This window comes from Kryptolebias marmoratus, linkage group LG1 (assembly GCF_001649575.2).
Source record: "Kryptolebias marmoratus isolate JLee-2015 linkage group LG1, ASM164957v2, whole genome shotgun sequence".
Taxonomy (NCBI): domain Eukaryota; kingdom Metazoa; phylum Chordata; class Actinopteri; order Cyprinodontiformes; family Rivulidae; genus Kryptolebias; species Kryptolebias marmoratus.
The window spans coordinates 120,856-123,781 of NC_051430.1; the positions used below are offsets into that span (position 1 = coordinate 120,856).

At 37.9% G+C, this 2,926-nt stretch overlaps 1 protein-coding gene across 5 annotated transcripts in view; it reads right to left on the bottom strand.

Annotated features, from left to right (window-relative positions):
- The window catches only part of pias2 (protein inhibitor of activated STAT, 2), an 84,009-nt gene that overhangs the window by 18,053 nt on the left and 63,030 nt on the right, over positions 1–2,926 (bottom strand). For all 5 annotated transcript variants that reach the window (XM_037978492.1, XM_017437067.3, XM_017437065.3 and 2 more), the window contains one exon: positions 1,573–1,733. In XM_037978492.1, the coding sequence (XP_037834420.1) occupies positions 1,573–1,733 (161 nt within the window). The remainder of the gene's footprint in view (positions 1–1,572; positions 1,734–2,926) is intronic.

A 2,926-nucleotide genomic window follows, 5' to 3' on the forward strand; every position in this document is an offset into this window, starting at 1 on the left:
TTCCAGCATTCTTTGCATGTAACCTCTCTGACTAGGGTTACTTGAGTAGTAGCATTCCAACAGATCCATGTTTTCACCTCTCATCCATTTCCTCTGTCTTGTTCCAGTAGCCCATTTTTCATCAAGGTGCTCTGGTTCCCCAGCACCTGGCGCAGACCTTGTTTGGCCGGGCGACGTCTGAGCTAGCATGTGATTCATATTAATCTCTCTCATGGTATGAGGTAGGCAGTAGCTCAAAGGGTCTTGCCTAGGGACCCAGACTGGATAGCTCAATCTCTATATATTGAACACTTTTCATGAACTTTTTTCTAGCCTTTTGCTTCTTTTAGCTTGTATTCAGACTTTGGCTAGCATCTTTCTAATTTTATCTTTGCTACTTTCAGCTAATATTTTGCTACATTTAGCCTTTAGGTCAGCGGTCCCCAACCTTTTTAGCTCCATGGACCGGTTCATTATCAGACAGTATTTTCACGGATCGGCCTTTAATGGTGTGGCTGATAAATACAACAAAATAAAACAATACAACCGGCATGAAAACAGGGGTATTTTTAAAAACATAATAAATGTCAATCCAACGTGTACTAGCAACTTTGTTAGTTGCGTCCTTTTATTGCGTTATCAACATGAATAACACCCTCTCCTCCCCCTAATGTTCTCTGGTCAGTATGGCAATGTTTAAACATGCTCTTTAAAATAAGATACCCCACAAATATAAAGTGCACAAAAAATACAACTCACCATAACACTGATCAGTGGGAGACCTGTGCCTGTTTCTCAGTAACGAGACGGTCCCATCTAGGGCTTCCAGAGACATTTGTTTTTTACTCATTTTGCTAGCTTGTGGGTTTGTTTTTAGCGGTAATGTATCACGTGACCTACATAAGCGTACTGACATGCATCAAGAGTGAATCATAGACGGATGTAGTGGAGAGAATCCGGTCAGTTTTCAAAATAAATGTCGTTCAGCCTCCGAAAATAAAAAAAACTGAAATACTGTAAAAGTTAATTATTCTTTATGTGCAGCCCCGTACCAAATGACCCACATACTGGTACCGGTCCGCGGCCCGGGGGTTGGGGACTTCTGCTTTAAGTAGTGTTTGGCTTATTTTAGCTTTAACAACTTAGTTTCAGCTTCTTCAGGAAAGTCATTCAGCTCTGTATTTATATTGTACTTTTGCAGAAAAGGCAATTTTTAAAGTTTATTTCAAGGTATCGATAAATGAAAAAATTCTTTATCCCATCCCTGGTAATCACTTTTATTTAGATTGTATCAATCTTTTATTCCACACGTTTATAGTAAGTAACTGACTCGATACAGTAAAAACAGCTTCCTGAACAGCAATATGTTTTAATCAGAATATGGAAACTGTTTTCTTGATATAGTTACAGATTTAAACTTTAATATGTCTATTAAAATCCACTGAAGAATATATGGGTTGGTTTCATAAATAAATGCTGAAACACTTAATTTTCACACAAATTAATTATTCAATTTCTACCATAGAAAAAAAAAAAGATTGTCCAGCTGCTTCTGCAGTGCCACCTGCTGGTTCATGTGAAGACTGAACTTACCCGTCAATGATGAGGTTTTCATACGTAGCCTTCTTGTCACACACAGGACAGATCCAGGTGGGTTTTTTCTCATTCATCTGCAGGTAGAGTGCAGCATCAAAACACTGCAAGTGAGAACATGTGACCGCCCTGCATGGCACTGTGAGTCGCATCTTCCCCAGCTTCAAGACAAACAGAGAAGACATCAGCTTAGACACATGAACCCATATCACACAGGGTTTAAGTTTACAGGTACCAACACTGAAACATAAACTGGATGCGTTACAAATAAAACCTAAATAAGGTACACTAGCTGGGCTTTGTTTCTGTTAATAAACTTTATTAGACAGTGGTTCTAATGTTGCTTTGTAGACTTAATTTGCATTTACATAAGGGTCATTTCAAGTTTAATTTGATGCTTTTTCACTAAAAAAAAAACCCCTCAATATTACAGACCAATCACTCCTTAAAGTAATGCATCATCCACCTCCTTTCATGCCAGAATTTTAAACTAAGATCATCTTTATTATCTTATGATAAGAAATAAGTTATAGGCAGGGGTGGAAATTGGCGCCCGCCACTAGCCAAATGCAGGTAAATGTTTGAAGTTTGAACCAGCCACAGTGGCAGGTTTGCAATTTGAACAGAAGTTGCTAGTGGAGAAATATTTTAATTTCAACCCCTGGTTATAGGTGTCAAACCTATTAGTCAAACATTGAAATTAATATAAACTTCAGCAATTTTGAAAAATCTCTTTGTGATGTGATAGTTGCTGAAAGAATGTGTTGTGAATGACTTACAGCAACTACCACACCAACTTTTAGCTCAATATCTGTAATAACTAGCTGAGTTATAGCTATTTTTGTGTTTGCTAAGGTTAATTAGTTGTGGTGGCCATGTTGGGTTGACTTTAAAAGTTAATTTGTTGTAGATGTACATCCAGTTATTATTTTCTCAGAGTTTCAATGAAATCCATCCAGTGGTTTGTTAGATATCTTGCTAACAGACAGACAAATGCACACACACACCACACAGAGGCGGGTAACATGGGCAACATAACATTGTGCACCAATAATATTGCCCAGAATAGAGTTCTGCAAGCTGTGCACATAAAAATAGGCGACGACTTTTAAAAAGAGGCTGCACAGTTTGCTGGTCGCAAACACTCAGAATTTAGTGAAGCTTTGCCTCTTGTCTCATAATTTTGAGCAGGGACGTGCGGTCAGGGGAGGCAGGTGAGGCAGAGCCTCCCCTCTCATCATGACAAGAAAAAAAAAAATCATAACATAAAATGAATATTAATATTTGTCCACTTATCTTTATGTATGAGTAATTTTTGAACATTTTTATGGTCTAAATCGCATTTTTTTAGTCA